This window comes from Eptesicus fuscus, chromosome 7, assembly GCF_027574615.1.
Source record: "Eptesicus fuscus isolate TK198812 chromosome 7, DD_ASM_mEF_20220401, whole genome shotgun sequence".
Lineage (NCBI taxonomy): Eukaryota > Metazoa > Chordata > Mammalia > Chiroptera > Vespertilionidae > Eptesicus > Eptesicus fuscus.
This window is the reverse complement of record NC_072479.1, coordinates 70,575,059-70,589,868: the sequence shown is the minus strand read 5'-3', so window position 1 is coordinate 70,589,868 and position 14,810 is coordinate 70,575,059. Positions and strand designations below refer to the sequence as shown.

Below are 14,810 nucleotides of genomic sequence, written 5' to 3'. Positions count from 1 at the left end.
TTTCAAAACATATATATTTCTGCCTCTTCCCAAATTGTCCATCACTTCTTACTTACATTATCACTGTAATTATACCTCTGAAAGTCTTCTAAATCTGCTTCCAGGATACCCAGAAGGAGCATACTACTTTAGTAGCATATAATAGATGACCAAAATCATTTAAAATGTTGAGATTTTTCACTAGTTTTTTAGGTTTTTAGCATTTATATGCTGGGGGAAAAAAACATTTTAGATTTTGCCCTCTTAGCTCAAGTAGACGTAGAAGTTTGGGGACAATTATTTCATCAGCTTTTGTCTTACTTCCTGATTTCTGGCTATACTTCTCCCAGTGGAAAAGAGAATAAATGGGATGTTACTATATCTAATGGCAAAACTTCTCACTGAATGTTTGCCTCAGAGTAAAGTGATTCCCCTGAGGAAAATTTCTGAACAGTGCTTTAATAAAAAGGCAAAGGCACCATACATCTTCCTTCCCTATTACTTCAAAAAAAGAAAAAAAGAGGGTGGAGAATACTAGTATCCCAGTTTCTTATCTCTCCTCAGATTTGCCTCCTTCTCCCTTCCCTCTCTCCCCAAAAAAGGCTGAGCTGAAAACAAAATCTGCCTCAAACTGTCTCTATTAAAAGGTTAAAAGGCCCTGACCGGTTTGGCTCAGTGGATAGAGCGTCGGCCTGTGGACTGAAGGGTCCCAGGTTCGATTCCAGTCAAGGGCATGTACCTTGGTTGTGGGCACATCCCCAGTAGGGGGTGTGCAGAAGGCAGCTGATCGATGTTTCTCTCTCATCAATGTTTCTAATTCTCTATCCCTCTCCCTTCCTCTCTGTAAAAAATCAATTAAAAATATATATTTTTTTAAAAAGGTTAAAAGGCTAAAAATATAAATCTTTATTGAAGTGAAATATTCTGAAACAGTGCAAAACTACTTTGTTAGCTTTAAATTAGGTCAAATGCAAACAAATTACCATCAGTATAATTTCCCAATAAAAGGGAGTATCTTATTTTCCTTCCTCTTCTCCTACAATCATAACTAATTTACAGGCAGATGCTATGGACAGATTAGTCAAGTAATCAGGTTCTAGGGCAGTTAACTCCCCTGGTTCTCCCATACCCAGCACTTCAGATACTGGAGTACAAGCCATACGGACATTGACTCTCAGCTCTGCCACTCGGATAACTTTGGACAATCAAGTTAATTTCTGTGAGCCTGTTCTCCCGTAAGGATTTTTTTAAAAGAAATACATGTGAGAATATATAAGAAATGTTAACAATAACTGACACTTATTGAGCATCTTCCATGTGTGAGGCCGAAAAGCAAGGCCCCAAATTTGTCTTCCGCAATAGACACTTACCTGAACAAGTGCATAAAAGATTTTCAAAATCTGTTTCTGTAGTAACACAGAATAATGTGAGGAATCAGGAAGGAGCTGCATGATTTGATGTTGAATACGGGGCAGAAATATTTGCATTGCTGCTATAAGCGGCTCTCTTTCCTCTGCTTTCTTATATCTACATGAGCAAAGACAAAAAGAGAGAAAAATAATTGCCCCCTCTTGCAAAAGAACCATAAATAATGAACAAACATATACATATTTTAAAAACCATATAAAGCTAGCCAAACAAAAACATTCCAACCATTGGCTTACATTATCTATTTGAATTGTTAGAAAAAACTTGGAAGAACTTCAAAAAAACACATCCCCCTTTTAGGCAGCATACCAAATATCTTACTATAAATAAATACACTAGTTTCAAGTCTATTTTGTGACTTTCCTAAATAATTTTTTCTACTACTTAATTTAATTTTCATCAGACCACGATCCTTCCTATAAAATACAATTTGATATATCTGTTTAAATAGACATTCTTATTATATAACAAATAATGTGGGGAAATACATTCCTTCTTACAATATCCTAAATTAAGAAGTTAAAGTAGTTTACAAATGTACATGCCATTAGGTCACTTCAATTGCTACAAATCTAAAATATCTTCTAAAAATTCTACCGAGCATGAACTAACTAGCTTGTAAAAAGGTCTACAGGACTTTGCATGTATACGTAGCAATCCTCTCAGAAACCAGAAAACAATGCTATTAAATGTGGTACTTGTCTCCCACCTCCCAAGCAGCTTTTATGGAAAAGAAAGTCACTAGCAAAGAAACTTTAATATTTTCTATTTTGCATCCAAAAAGTTAAATGTTTGCTGTACTTAATAATGCGCTCACTTGAAGACAAATGTTAAGATACCTCTATATCAGAATTCCCCAGGAAAGCTGTTAATAAGTGGCCCTCTGAAACTAGCAAATAATTTTTGAAAAGCACTGCATTATCATATCGTATCCCTGCCTCAAAGATTAGCAATGTACATTCGCAGATTAAAGGTTCTTTAAATAACTGCAGTAAATAAACATGTTTGATTGTGCTTACCCACCATTTGCCGAATTAAGCTGATTCCCCAGAACACCCAGAGCAACCGTCTATGCAATTTAATTCTTTCTAAGTACCACAAGGCTGGTGTTTTTAGCCAATGGAAACCAACTTACTCATATGTCTTCACCAGTTGATACAGACATAATAAACTGCCAAGCCAGCTTCCGCTGCTCTGTGACTGCAAGTAATAGTCTATCTTGTCGACTACTGCTGGCCAGTGACCAGGGAAATCGCATTTAATGATGGCACGGAGACACATTGTTAACTGGACTCTATAAGGTGGGGGGGGGGGGGGGGGAGAAAGTCCAAAATCTAAGTAGTTAATAAATATCAGGTTTCAAAGACCCCTAATAGTTTACATAAAATCACTTTAAGTCCTATTTACCTACATGATATAGTTATATATCTGGGAGGGAGGACAAAGAACAGTATTAGAAAGACAAACCTCCTCAGTAGCTCAACTTCCTGAAAATAAAGAGAACAGGTCATTTCCTAAGAAAAATAAATAAAGCCTTTCAAACAGTCTAATCCTAAATATGGGGGGGGGGGGGGGTGCGGGCGGAAATCTCTCTTCTATAAACTATCAATATGTCCTTACATGGTCATTTGCAAAAGGTCAGAAAGTGAGCTTGGCTAACTTAGGATTCCACAGTGAAAAAAATAAATGTGTGTGTTTAATTAAACAACCAATAACTTGGATTCACTGAAATGAAACAAACGAAATAATGCCTTGTCCTTATATACATTGCAAATCTGTCTGAAAATTTTTCTTTGCAAAACTCTAAAATAAACCTTAAAAATATTTCTTCAAGGTGATTACAGTCAAGGCTTCAGGACTTAACAGAAGCAAAGCCACAAAGAACTGTCTCGTGATAAAGGTCTCCCCTTGTGCCACCAGCAGCTGTTCCCGAACAACCAATATGTCAAATCTGTACGCAAGAAAACTGAAACTTTTCCTTTTTAAAGATGTCATCTGCAGGCTGACCCTCCCAACCCTCTTCTCATTGCAACCAGGCAAAGGATGGCTATGAGCAGCCATCCTTTCAGACATTACTAGGTAGAAGCACTGCAAGACTCAGAGATAACTGAAAATGTAAAGATGCTGACAAGAAATAGATCCATGATTACACCATAGGGGAGCCACTGCCTAGCTTGGCACTTGGACCGCCAATGAGAACAAATGGTGGTTTTCTTTCACCAGTACACCTGCTTTCTCCTCTCAGCAGACAAAGTGCCTGTACAAAGAGCAGTGTAATGTTTCTTCTCCTTCCTCACTGGTTCTTCCTCACCCTTTCTTCCCTTTCTCCTGCTTATGTCATAATGTACATTAGACACAAGGAGAACAGTTATATCTAATCTCTTGACATTAAACAATTTCATTCCCCTACCTCAGTTTCATCTATTTCCCTCCCCCATTTTCAAAAGAAATCTAATTACTAGCTCAGTAATTAGATTTTGTTTCTCCTATTTTAAGACTGCAAAATCCTTATGGCTCTACAGCGGTGCTGTCCAATAGACAGGGGCAGCCATTAGCTACATGTGCACACGCTAAACTCATCCAAGTTAAATTAAAAATTCAGCTCCTCAGCTACACGGGCCACTTTTCAAGCACTCAATACCATGTATGCCACACAGCTAACCACTGGACAGCGCAGATACAGGAGAGTCCCATCACGGCAGAACGCTCTCCCGGACAGCGCGGCTCTACGGCACCTAAGTCGAATGTGAAAAACCACTGGTGATTCTTCTATTTATACGTACTCTACCCTGTCTTCTCCAAGGAAAAGATACTCAGTTCATAAAAATGAATGAAAAGAGAGGCCAAGTGTTAAGAAAAGTGGTAGGTTAAAACTCCCAGAAGTCCATTTCTCTGTGTCAGGAAAAAGAAAAGCAGACAGAAAAAAGTCAAGAGATCATACCTAAGAACATAGTTATTTCGATAGCAGGGATTTATATAACAATTTTAGTTAAGTACGATTTTTGCCTTAACTCTTTTTTGTGGCAACTGAAAGCAATTGAATCTTTCCCAACATATTGCAAAGGATTACAAAAGCAAAGACAAATCAGCAAACCAGTATTCTCTGAGTGCCCATCTTCATTAATTTACCTTTTTAAAAAAACAAACTTGTGCCCTAACCGGCTTGGCTCAGTGGATAGAGCATCGGCCTGCAGACTAAAGGGTCCCAGGTTCGATTCCGGTCAAGGGCATGTACCTTGGTTGCAGGCACATCCCCAGTAGGGGGTGTGCAGGAGGCAGCTGATCGATGTTTCTCTCTCATCGATGTTTCTAACTCTCTATCCCTCTCCCTTCCTCTCTGTAAAAAAAATCAATAAAATATATTTTAAAAAAACAACAACAACTTGAGGCTGATGATTAAATCCAACCTCCCCCCTCAAGGCATATATTTTGTGCTTCCTACTACTAACCATGTAGATATAGTCTAATGTACCTCACTAAATCTGGAGACCGAATTATTCCTTCCACAATGTTATCACGTATTTGCTGGCGATCATTTTCATGAATGTTGAATGGAAATATTGCTTCTCCTGGGGGAGGTTCTCGGTCCGGCCAGTACTGTGTCACCATGTTCTTCAAGTAAATGGCAGCTAAATTAGGGGGAAAAAATGCCAATATAGCAGTACCAAAAAGATAACTTTATTTAGCTTGTCAGAGCGTGAAAGGCTTAACCCCTTCAAAGTTAAACATTACAGCCAATAAAAAATGGAAAATCTTGCAATTATAAATCTTACAATGTGTCTTTTATATAGGCCATCTTGTATGGTGCCCATAATAAAAATATTTTCTAGTTATAAAATTAACAGTATTTAATGACTGAATTATAAGTAAGTCCATGATTTTACCATGTGTGTATCTTTGTTGTCTGAAGGTTGCTTCTTATTTTCAAGTCCAGTTCTATAGGGATTAAAATGGTTTTGTGATCATATGGGAACCTCACATTCTAATACACTATTGATAGAAAACGTAGCAGAAGCAACTTGGTGTTAAGATTCAAAATTCTAAATGTTAACATCATTAAGATCCATTAACCTAGCAGATCCGTTTCTTGTCATTTATTCTATCAAAATATTCCCACAAGTATCCAGAGATATATGTCCAAGGATGCTCATTTGAGCATTGCCTCTATAACAACAATAATAAGGGTCAATAAAGGAAATGTCCATTAACATCAAATTGTTTAAATAAAGTATGGTAGCTCTGTACAAAGAAATACTGAACAATTGTCATAAAAAATAAAGTATATGCATATGCACTGACATGGAACAATCCCCCAAGCATACATGGTTAAATTAAAAAGAGGAAATTATAAAACAGCATATGTAATATAAACAGATCTTTATTACTTTTAAAGCCAGCATAGCCCTAGACAGTTTGGTTCAGTGGATAGAGCATTAGTCTTGGGACTGAAGGGTCCCAGGTTTCAATTTCTGTCAAGGGCATGCATGTACATACCTCAGTTACAGGTCGGATCGCCAGTCCTGGTTGGGGCTGTACCAGAGGCAACCAATCGATGTTTCTCTCTCTCTATCTCTCCTCCTCCCTTCTACTCTCTCTAAAAATCAATGGAAAAATATCCTCGGATGAGGATTAACAAAATAATTATAATAATAATGATAATAATAATAATAATAAAGCCAATATATCTATGGGGAGGAAATAGATTTGGAGAACATGCCCCTAAACTGATGGCAGCTATCTTTGGGGGTGAGATTAAGAGCAATCTAATGTATAAATTCTGTGTTTCTGTAATGAAGACATATTAGTTTAATAAACTGCTTTAAAATCTTTAAAAATACTACTTCCACAAAGCTTTCATAGGATCTTCAGAATGGCCCTATAAATACTTAGGTTATTTAAAATAGCAAAATGTGGTTTCAGAACAGCCTATTTTATACAACAAAAATTAAATAAAACTGAGAGTAATACTTTCAAAAACCTTACATAGAAGTCTTACAAACCTTATTAAAGTAAAAATTGCAATATAAATGTTTTCTATAGATTTTTCTAATCTACAAAGGGATCTTTCAGGAAGTCATACATATTGTTATATTTTCCCAAAGCTGAATGATTCTTTACTTTTTCATTATTATTTCAAGTAAAATGAAATACTTTTATCAGCTTGTAGAGTATAACCCCATTTCTATAAAGCATCAATTGTATACCCAAACACATGCACATGTGTTAATGATGCTCGTTTATAAGTAATGAATGTTGAGCAGCTTTTTTTACTTTCTTCTTGGAATCCTATCTAATAAAGAGGGAATGTGCAAATTGACTGTCACACCATCACAAATATGGTGGCACCCATAGCCACAAGATGGCGGCACCCAGTCCCCTCAGCCCCACCAGAGTCCCCCAGTCCTTTCAGCCCAGCCGGGAGGAGGGGGGTTGGCAGGAGCACGGTGTGGCCGGACCAGGTCTGGCCACTCCTTGTGCCTGCTGCCGGAGTCCCACAGTCCTTTCAGCCCAGCCGGGAGGGTGGCGGAGGGGCAGCAGGCGCACAGTATGGCCAGACCCGCCCTCAGCCCCCCAGCCGCCCAGGGCCACCCGAGGCTCAGGTAACCAGGGCCGGCTGAGGCTTGCACTGCCAGCAGTGGCAGCAGCAGAGGTGTGATGGGGGCCTCGCCTTCCCCTCATTGCCAGGTCGCCTCCCACCCGAGGGCTCCCGGACTGTGAGAGGGGGCAGGCCGGGCTGAGGGACCCCCCTCCAGTGCATGAATTTTCATGCACCGGGCCTCTAGTTCTATAATGCCCAAATTATTTACAATGAGTATATGTCACTTCAATAATTTTTAAAAGCCTTTTTAACTATTTATTTTTTAATTAGCTATTACTATTTTACCACCTTTATCTTGAAGTTACTATCTTTTCAGGACTCATGATTTTCCAAGGCTTTCTCCCTTTTTTTACCTTTTGGGCTCTAATAGCTAGCTTATCTTTTTTAATCTTTATTTTATTTCATTTTTTTCCATCACCATTTATTCCCCCTATACCCTCTCCCACCTCCTACCCCCAATCTACCACAGGTCCCATAGACTTAAAGGTAAGTTTCATGTTTAAAACAAAAGTCCTGCTCCCTAATCATGTGGTTAGGAACATCTGTGCAACACTTTACAGCTCCGTGATCTAATGCACGAATGGAGTATATAAATTCACATATATAAACTCATGATATTAATCTGGGGCCCAAAGGCTATGTCTCCAGGAATCATAAAAAATTAGGGAGATGAAGCTCTTAAATTGAGAAAGATAAGAGGGAAAATGGCAAAGTTACAGAGGCAAGGGACTGACAGATAGAAGAGAAAGGAAGGAAGAAAAAGCTAAGAGAGATTTAAGAACTCAGTCTCTACACCTAAAGTTCCAGGTTAAAGGAAAGTGATTTTTTAAGCCATTAGAAATACTTCTTGTACATTTCCTGTTGTTGTTGTGTTTTTTTTCAAAAAATCAAATATGTTTAAAATTAAAATAAAACTCTACTTTTACTTTCACCATAAATAAATTTATAAAGATAAAAAAACAACTCACCTGCCTGGCGCACTGGGAATTCCACATGGTCAGAGACTATAATCCGAAGTAAACTGGGGGCAAAATTGATAATCTTGTAGGACTGAAATTACAAAGAAATATTTTATAAAATAGGGCAACATAAATGAATAACTATTAGCACCTGTTACTAAATACACTCCCGTAAATAAAACTTTTAAAGTGAACGAAATTCTCCGAAATGAAAATTACTAAAATACTTCAAGTCAAAAAAAATTAACTTAGAATAAACTGATGAATAAAAGAATCTGAACATTCTTATTTGTTTGTTTAATATTTTATTGATTTTTTCAGAGAGGAAGAGAGAGGGATAGAGAGATAAAACATCGATCAGCTGCCTCCTGCACAACCCCCACTGGGGATATGCCCGCAACCAAGACCAAGGTACATGCCCTTTGACCGGAATCGAACCTGGGACCTTTCAGTCCGCAGGCCGAATCCACTGAGCCAAACCGGTTTCGGCTGAACATTCTTATTTGTTTGTTGTTTTTCAAACATATGGTCATAATGCTTTCCAGAATGGGAGCAGCAATTTACCATTTACCATAGCAACAACAGTAAATGAGTGTGTCTGTCTACCCAATATAGGGATTATCATGCCTGCGAAAACTAAAACCTTATTCCTGTTTTAAATTACATTTCCTCTCTGTGGAATTTTTCCTGTGTGTTGCCTGTTTGTTTTTCTACAAGTTCCTTATTCCCTTTGTCCTTTTGTAAGTGGAATATTTGTTTTAGTCTTAATAAGTTCTATGAGCTACTTATGAATTTACAATCTCAACCTTTTGGGGGGGACCAATACATTTCAAGTGTTTCTTCCCAGCTTGTTTGTGCTTTAATTTAGTTTATGGTATTTTTGACAAACCGAAAACAGAAAAACGTGTGCTGCAAAAGACAGGAGATCCAGCACAGGAAAAGGAGAAGATCACGTTAAATAGCTGTGCAGAGCCCTGGAGAGGACGCCGTCCAGATGGCAAGAGGGTGCCTCACCGCGCGGAGCTGTCATCAGCTCTGCTGCTGAAGCATCTGAAATTCAGCAATGCCCAAGTGAGCCTGTGCTGCTGAAGTACGTGCCTGCCGCCTGGGTCATTTCACCCACAGACATGTTCTAACGTGACTGTCTCCTGAGTTTGGTCAGGGTGACTTTAGAAGCACACAAAAATCAGGAGCAAGCCCATTCCTTCTGACCATATTCCCACTGGATGTCTGGTGCCTAGACCATATTAGAGCCCTGCCATATTCCCAGAGCTTTGACCTGGCCTTGCCAGCTGACAACCCTAGAAAAGACTCCTAAATTCTCAGTAAGGCTAAAGCCAGACATACGATGCAGAGTCTGTCCAGTTTATCTTCTCCCAGGAGCCTGGATCTACCATGGCACACCCCTCAGTTTTTTAACTTATCATCTTTCCTATCCATTTATTTATAACTAGAGGCCCAGTGTATGAAATTTGTGCATGGGGGAGTCCCTCAGCCCAGCCTCCACCCTCTCGCAATCTGGGACCCCTTGGGGGATGTCCGACTGCCGGTTTAGGCCTGATTGGGGGGGGGGGGGGGGGATTGGGGAGGAGGGATCAGACCTAAACCGGCAGTGAGACATCCCTCTCACAATCCAGGACTGCTGGCTCCTAACCGCTCACCTGCCTGCCTGCCTGATTGCCCCTAAACACTCTGCCTGCCTGCCTGCCTGCCTGCCTGATCTCCCCTAACCACTCTGTCTGCCTGCCTGATCACCCCTAACCCCTCTGCCTGCCTGCCTGATCGCCCCTAACTGCTCGCCTGCCTGCCTGATTGCCCCTAAATGCCTCTGCCTGCCTGATCGCCCCTAACCCCTCTGCCTGCCTGATCGCCCCTAACTGCTCGCCTGCCTGCCTGATTGCCCCTAAATGCCTCTGCCTGCCTGATCGCCCCTAACCCCTCTGCCTGCCTGATCGCCCCTAACCCCTCTGCCTGCCTGATCGCCCCTAACCCCTCTGCCTGCCTTCCTGATCACCCCTAACCACTCTGCCTGCCCAATCGCCCCTAACCGCCTCTGCCTGCCTGCCCGATCGCCCCTAACCTCCTCTGCCTCAGCCCCCGCTGCTGCGGCTTCATCCAGAAGGATGTCCAGAGTGACATCTGGAAGGTCATTCAGCTGTCTGGCCTAATTAGCATATTACACTTTTATTATTATAGATAGCATTTATTAAGATAAATGTTTGACTAAAAAAAGAGAGAGAAAACTGACATCTTTAAAATAGTAATCCTTTCCATGAAAGAGCATAATGCTTTCTAATCCTTCAGTAAAATATTGAATTATCTTAAAATTGTTCTTCCTTTCACCCTTATAAACCTCAGAATCTAAAATCTGTTGTATATGAAGTATATTCTGTTTTATCCATAATTGAAACTGCCAGAATTTTAAAATATTGTTAAAGAAAACAGATTTCTTTTAACAGCAGTTTATAGGAATCAAAATTAACACAAATGTAGCCCAATCTTTTACGCCTCTACATTTACATTATAAAATAACTCCTGTTTGTAACTTCTGAGATACTGGAAGGTCTTATAGTGAATCAAATATCTATATAGTTTAATTCTAATCTATGTAGTTTAGTATTTATTTTTTTAAATCTTATTACACATAAGTACAAAATAATCTTTATACTTAGATTAATGCTATTTATTTGAAAGTAGTTATTGTGAAAACTACTTTTATTTCAACACTGTTGCCATTTTACACATTCTAGAACTCCTCTTTTTGTAACAGTTTGCATTTCAAAGAACTTCTGCAACTTTTTATCTTTTCCTTTCTGCCTGATTCAATCTATGTTAATTTGACAGCTAAAACATTTGATGGTAAATTTCTATGTATTCTCATACTAATTTCCTCACAAAATATTTATCCAATTTCTTTTTCCACCTGGGCTTCACATTTCTAAGGGGGTTGGGGGAAGGCATTTCTCAACTCTTTCTTGAGGATATTTACATTGTGAAGTTTTCTGAAAATAAAGCGTTTATTTGCTTAGCTAAACTCTGCATTTTATGAGAATTCATTTAAAGCAAAGACCTGATGCTTTCCCATTCTCTGCCTCACTGCGGCCGCAAAGCATGATGGCAAAACATAACTACATTAGCTATCCTAGTCCTCCAACATGACAAGTCAAAGGCTTCTACTGAACTTGCCCTTCCCTCTCTGTTCCCCTCCCAGTTCACCTGGTTCCCTCCTAACATCTAGGTCTCTGCTCAATGTCTTCTTCAGAGAATGACCACCCTCTTTATACATCCCAACACACTCTGGGGCTTTACTCTCTATTGCACTTATGACCTGAAATTATATTGCTTGTCTGTATGCTCCACTAGAATGCAAACTCTCTGAGAGCACGGTCTTGTACTAGTACTTGCAATATAACTCAATAAATGTTACTCATGTAAGTAAACTCCTTAAAGGGCAATAAAAAGGATTCCATAGATTCAAGAAAAGCAGGGAATAAAAGCCTGTCAATAATATCACATATCTTTATTTCCTTGTTGAGGCCATGATGAGAATTATTTACTAAAGGAAGACAATTTTCTGAATGAGTTAGTTACTGAAGCAACGTATCTACCCATTCCAAGGGACTTCTGGATCTAGAGATGGTGAGGAATATGTACAGGAAGCATTCTCAATATCCTGAGATAAAAATAAAAATGCATCTGCCCATACAAACAATATCATAAATAGCAATCAAGGGACCAGTCACTGGTACCACAAATACTGCGTTGGCCACAGGAAAACATAGCTCCAAATAAGATCACCCCTAACCCCTCTGCCTGCCTTCCTGATCACCCCTAACCACTCTGCCTGCCCTTTGGAATACTATTATCCTTTGGAATACTATTACGTTTTAAAGCTGCTTCCCTCTTCTACATGGCAATTGACAAATCAATCAGTACTTTGTAGACGCTGCCCCATTTCCTCTGCAGAGCATATTTCCTGAGGGAGGACCCAGACTAAAATCAATGAGCTGGACCCTAATCACCTATGGTAGATTACCCACCTGTTTATCCAGCAAAGTATGATGGTAAAGGATAAGCATACAAAACGCAACATTAGCCGAAACCGGTTTGGCTCAGTGGATAGAGCGTCGGCCTGCGGACTCAAGGGTCCCAGGTTCGATTCCGGTCAAGGGCATGTACCTTGGTTGCGCGCACATCCCCAGTAGGAGGTGTGCAGGAGGCAGCTGATGGATGTTTCTAACTCTCTATCCCTCTCTCTTCCTCTCTGTAAAAATCAATAAAATATATATTTTTTTTAAAACGCAACATCATAACCATGTTTTGCTGTCTATAATAATAAAAGCGCAATACGCTAATTAGACCAGACAGCCGAATGACCTTCCAGACGTCATTCCGGACCAGCCGGGGTGGCGGGGCCAAGGCAGAGGCAATTAGGGGTGATCAGGCAGGGAGACAGGCAGGCCAGCAATTAGGAGCCAGCGTTCCCAGATTGTGAGAGGGTGCAGGCCGGGCTGAGGGACCCCCCCCCCCCCCCCCCCCCCCCAACACACACACCCATGCACAAATTTCATCCACCGGGCCTCTAGTAAGGTTATATGACATAACTTAGTCTTCTACCTACAGACCATTAAAAAACAAACACTTAGCGGGTATCACAACCCAAAGCACCATATGACATATAAACGCTAAAGAGCGGCACAGCCATAAGCAAGTTTTAGAGGTTACAGAGGAAACTGCGGTCTGTGATGACTCGGGTGAATACCGGGCAGGGCAAGGATGGAATGCATTTGGATTGAAACACCATGAAAAAAATTATAATCTAAATATCACTTCTAGTTCTACAGGATCTCCCTCTTACCTTTTCCACGTCTATCAAGTCGCCTGCACGTATGTATGGATGAATCAGAAACAAAGCGAGGGCATGCTAACAGAAGCAGGGGCGCCATGGCGACATCAAAGAGGGGATCCCTAAGGGCACTGTCCCGGTAACATCCTGCCCCCGGTGCGGAGGAGGGGGTCACAAACAGGCAAACTCTCCTGTTCCTGCCAATACACCCCCCGTTCAGCTCCAGCTCTGCTCCCCCTAACCAACCCCTGGATTACTGTTTTTCTAACCAACCAGGTGCTGGCTTTAACTTTCTCCTATTCTGGGTGGGAGTCCTTTGTATTTTTAAAAAAGAAATCCATTCACTTTGGGCTTCAGTTCAACGCCACCTTCCCTCCGGAGCCAGTGTTTTCCATCCTCCCTTTGATCTCCCGGGAATCCGGGATTCACACTCGCTCCAAACCCCGCCCAGATTTCCCACGAAAGCAAAACACTTCAAAGATCCGCCGGGCACGCCGGCACTTCTCGGCCCCCTCCGACCAGGGGAAACCCTCGCCAACTCCCCCCCGAAACGAGTGCTCCGGCCAGTCCTCCTCCCGCTTCCCGAAGCGCGGATCCCCTAGCCGGGTAACTAACACAAACCTGGGCCCCACCCCCAGCTCCCCGATCCTTGGTGAATGTGGGGTGCACCCCGGTCAGTGGCATGTCCAGCAAGTTCCCAGGTGATGGGGGCGCTGCCCCCCGCGGGCGACACTTTGAGAACCCCTCATGTAGGGTTACAGCTCACGGACGAGCGCCGTGCCCAGCAGCTGGCATTGCCTCCTGGGGGCAGACCTGAACTCGTGCTTCTCGTGGGAGCTCTGGGGTCCCACCCCTGCAGGTGCGGAGGAACACAGACGCTAGAGTTGGGGTGCAGTGACATTCCGAAACGTCGGTGGTGACGCTGGGACAAGCTCGAGGCTGGTGAGTGAGACTTAGGGGATGGGGGGTAAAAGAAAGTCTCACACCTTTTAAAAAGATGCCCTCCGCACACGCATCCTCGCGCTTGCCTTTTGGAAGGCGGTGCCCCGGGGTCCTGCCTCCGCTGTCCAGGGCACCCTCTCCGCGGCGCTCCCCAGCGCCCCCAAACTCTGCGGACCGGCGCCCCTCAGCCCGGCCAACCCCACTGAGGCAGGCAGGCGCCGGGCAGGGCTCCCCAGCAGCACCGGGAAGGGCTGGGTCTGCAGGAGAGCTGGTCTCTGAGCTGAACTGGAAGTGAAGGTTCCCACCCGCGTCCCCGCGGCGGCGACTTCAGTCCCCCCCTGGAGCCACCCGCAGGGGTGCCGGAGGCTTCCTCCTGCGGACCCGGCGCCGCACACACTGCTCGGGGAGGACGGGAGGATGCAAAGGCAGCCAACAGGTGCGGGGGCTGCTCGGGAGGTCCCGGGGGTGCCGCCCGCACCCTGCGGCGGGGGGCGGGGGCGGGGGCGGGGCGGGAGTGGGGATGGGCGCCGGCGGGGGGTGGGGATCGGGGGGCGCCGCGGGCCCGGCCTCACCTGGTTGAGCTCGTTCTCCGCCGCGATCCGCAGCTTCGGGTCGATGGTGCCCTTTAGCGCCTGGATGATCCGGTTGAGGTCCATCTCCCCCGGGGGACGGCGGGGGGGCTCCGCGGCCCCCGGGCCCGTAGGCCGGACTGCAACTTTCGTCCTCCTCTGGACCCCTCGGCTGCCTCCTGCGTGACCCCCGCACTACCCCACCCCCCAGCCCCCGCCCCCGTCGCCACCTGCAGCCACTTGCTGCGCCACTCCGACTCCGCGCCCCCTGTCCTCCCTGTCTACCCCCCACAACTCGCTCTCCATTCACCCTTTTACGACAGTCGGCGGGAGGCGGGAGAAGAGGAAGCGACGCGCGCTTTACGGCGGCCTCCTCCCGGCGAGGCGAGGGCGGCGCCCCCTGGCGGCCGGCGTGGGGCTGTGCGGCTCAGCCTCGGCCGCTGCCCGAAGGGACTCGGCTCTCCCCGCCTCCCCGCCGGCTGCGCTCG

General features: G+C 43.5%; 1 protein-coding gene across 2 annotated transcripts in view; it reads right to left on the bottom strand.

Annotated features, from left to right (window-relative positions):
* IPO8 (importin 8) overlaps positions 1 to 14,478 on the bottom strand; it is a 59,665-nt gene extending 45,187 nt beyond the window's left edge. The window contains exons 1-5 of one of the 2 annotated variants that reach the window (XM_008140526.3): positions 14,326 to 14,478; positions 7,975 to 8,056; positions 4,880 to 5,036; positions 2,543 to 2,701; positions 1,350 to 1,506 (exon numbers count right to left, since the gene is read on the bottom strand). In XM_008140526.3, the coding sequence (XP_008138748.1) occupies positions 1,350 to 1,506; positions 2,543 to 2,701; positions 4,880 to 5,036; positions 7,975 to 8,056; positions 14,326 to 14,409 (639 nt within the window). In that variant the 5' untranslated portion in view covers positions 14,410 to 14,478. The remainder of the gene's footprint in view (positions 1 to 1,349; positions 1,507 to 2,542; positions 2,702 to 4,879; positions 5,037 to 7,974; positions 8,057 to 14,325) is intronic. The other variant, XM_054719183.1, reaches the window with a different exon arrangement.
* Between the last annotated feature and the right edge of the window lie 332 nt (positions 14,479 to 14,810).